This window comes from Labrus mixtus, chromosome 10 (assembly GCF_963584025.1).
Source record: "Labrus mixtus chromosome 10, fLabMix1.1, whole genome shotgun sequence".
NCBI lineage: Eukaryota > Metazoa > Chordata > Actinopteri > Labriformes > Labridae > Labrus > Labrus mixtus.
In genome coordinates this window covers 16024978-16027771 of record NC_083621.1, presented here as the reverse complement: position 1 = coordinate 16027771, position 2794 = coordinate 16024978, and the positions used below count along the sequence as shown (strand labels likewise).

General features: G+C 45.2%; 1 protein-coding gene across 1 annotated transcript in view; it reads right to left on the bottom strand.

Moving 5' to 3' along the window:
• The window catches only part of slit3 (slit homolog 3 (Drosophila)), a 241704-nt gene that overhangs the window by 64802 nt on the left and 174108 nt on the right, over positions 1 to 2794 (bottom strand). The window contains exon 8 of the mRNA XM_061048549.1: positions 463 to 643. Coding sequence (XP_060904532.1) covers positions 463 to 643 — 181 coding nt within the window. The remainder of the gene's footprint in view (positions 1 to 462; positions 644 to 2794) is intronic.

Here is a 2794-nt window from a genome sequence, read left to right as displayed (position 1 = left end):
GGGGCTTCCTGAAAAAGGGGGCGAAACATGCACATCTACTCCACTGTTAAATGTTTGTGATTCAGGATCGTTGTACTCAAAACCAGTCATTTTATATTTTTGTATGCTTACTGCATCCTTAAAAGGACATGTGAAGGAGTGAACATAAAGGGTTAGTGTCATTTAAAAAAGTTTCTGGACAGTTCTAGTCCGATTTTTACTTGTTGAAATAAGCGCTCAACAAATCATAAAAGTTGTAGAAGGAAACAGAGGAAACAGTCAGGGTGTTACGGGAGGTTTGGGATCCTCCTCGGCTTCACGTCTGGGTTCTAGCTCACAGTGATGGAGCTGCAACAAAGCCCAATCTGGAAACTTGTTTTTGCAGAATATTTTCATACACGTTGTTGCAGGGCCAATTTAATGTTGAGTCACATCATCGCCTCCAGCAGTACAGGACGGGTACAACATATGGAATATTAGTGCGTTAACGGTCAGCTCACCATTGCAGACAAAATCCTTCTTCTGGACATCGGGCACGTTGAGGCCTCTCATGTGGGCGGGGGCCATGCACTGGGTGAAGGGAGCCAAGCCGCGCCTGGCTCTGAGCCAATCAGACAGCCAGGACAGGTGACAGTCACAGTGGAGGTTGTTGGAGTGCAGACGCCTGAGACAGAGACAGACGGAGACAGAGACGTCAGGACGATGTGTGGAGAACTTTACTGGAATTATCTTTAAATAAAACCAGCAACCGTCTCATGATCCTGAAGTGTTCACCCTCTAAAGGCTAAAGGTCTCCATCCCCCGAGAAGAAACAAGTTTAAAGCTGTATTCTAACTGTTTCCCGCTCAGTTTGCATCCTCGTCCAGGATCACAAGGCTGTTTGCTTCTACACAAACAACGAGGTGCTCACACACTCACACGCAGACAGAGTAATATCCTCAGCTCTCATCCCCCCCCCCCCCCCCCTCCCCCCCCGAGGTCTGCGACAATATGACTCCCTTAAGACGAGGGAAAGCTGAATCACAATCATTTCAGACACACACAGAAAAGATCGGGCACAAAGACTGCAAACGAGAAAGAGACGAGGAACAAAAGGGAGGGATGATAAAGACGAGGAGAAATTAAGCCCATAAATAAAGTGTGGAGGATTACTTTGGAGTATTGTTGGTCTCATTGTCTTGATTTCATGCTGGCTGGCTTTGAGTGACGGGAAATCCTGTAATTTCACAAGCTGCGTTTCATTTAGACCCCTGCATGAGAAGTGTTTTAAAGATTCTGTTCACAGAAACTAGAAGAATGCATATTATCTTACATCCTCCTGTACGTCATGCATTTGTCTTTTTAGATGTCTTTCCTGCCATCAAACCACAGAAGTTCCTTGGAGGTTGGATAAAGCACTGATTAAGTACATGTGAACTTGTGTCTCCAGAGTCGACGTCCTCGTTGCCGGGCGAACTGCTCAGAACGTTTTACAATAACAGTTTTCATTGGGTCGGTTTCTCTGGCAGAGAGGAGTGCCAATCCACACGCTGCCTTTCCAAGTGTTGATTATGTTGAGTAACTTGAACGCTGTTTCTGGAAAGATTTCCCCGCCGTGTTGTGAATGGCAGAAACGACATGTCACGGCGCTCCGTTGAAATAAATCTCAGAGACGGAGACTTCAAATCCAGGAACTAAATAAGTAACTGCATGGTTATTTATCTTACCCACTAAGAGATCGAACTTCAAGCTTTTGAGTTAAAATTATTCTTAGCCTTCATTATGTTGCTGTGTAAACACACTCGTCTTCTTCCTGTCAGCTGCGTCGACTCTCTCCCTCAGCTGTATGTTTAATAAATGCGCCCAGAAATAACGTGTTTTGACTTCTGTACACAGTGACTACACAACTGCAACGGCAGGGGCGTGTCCAGAGGGGTGAACCAGAGGGGTGGCATGGGCCCCATTTAAAATGTAATTGGCCCCCCCAGGTGTCACCTCAAACTTCCTAAACTGTGATTGGCTTTTTGCCTTGTCAGAGGCGGGACAACTATTCTGACTTTTTTGGAAAAAGCTTCTTTTAGTTTCTTTTTTTTTGTATTTTAAACTGTAAATAAAAATGTTTTTCATGAGACAGGTGCAAAGGAAAGTAATGCACACTGTGCCATAAACTAACTGGCCATTTTCAGGACCAGGACGTTGCCAGTTTGGATTTTTGTAAGTAAGACAGGAGTTTGTGACGACATCTCGTTCTATCTGTGTTTGAGTGAGTTTCTCTGCGGAGCGTGTGAGAAAAAGACTCTCCTCATGACAGGTAAGCGAGGAGGAGAGAGCGGGGAGAAAGTCCACCGATTAATTCAACGGATGGTTTATTCCCATTGGTCAGATTAAAAGCAAATGAAAATGCTTCGATCGGTTAGTAAATATACTTCAGCGTCTGTTAACAAAGCTGGGTGGACTGCACAGGTTAAGGCGATGTTTGTGACATGGTTACCTCTTCGTTAGAGGACGGAATGTGGAGTGTTGATAAGGAATAGGATTGCCGAGAGGGTTAGCCAATTTGTGGATTTTAAGTAACATTTTCACATTTGCCGCCTTGTTACAAATCCATTGGCGGCCTTAATTAAAAGGTGCTGCTCGATTTAAAACCAGCAGGTGATGTTTCAGAGAGATGAGACTCTCTCCAACAACACCGGCTGGATCTGACACCTCGAGAGAAAAAGAGAGAGAGAGAGAGAGAGAGAGAGCGAGGGATGAGGAGGAGCAGGGCGGACGAGCAGCAGAATGTCTTGTCAGCGTATTATGTGCCAGCCGGGATATCTAGCCTTTCAGAAGACAG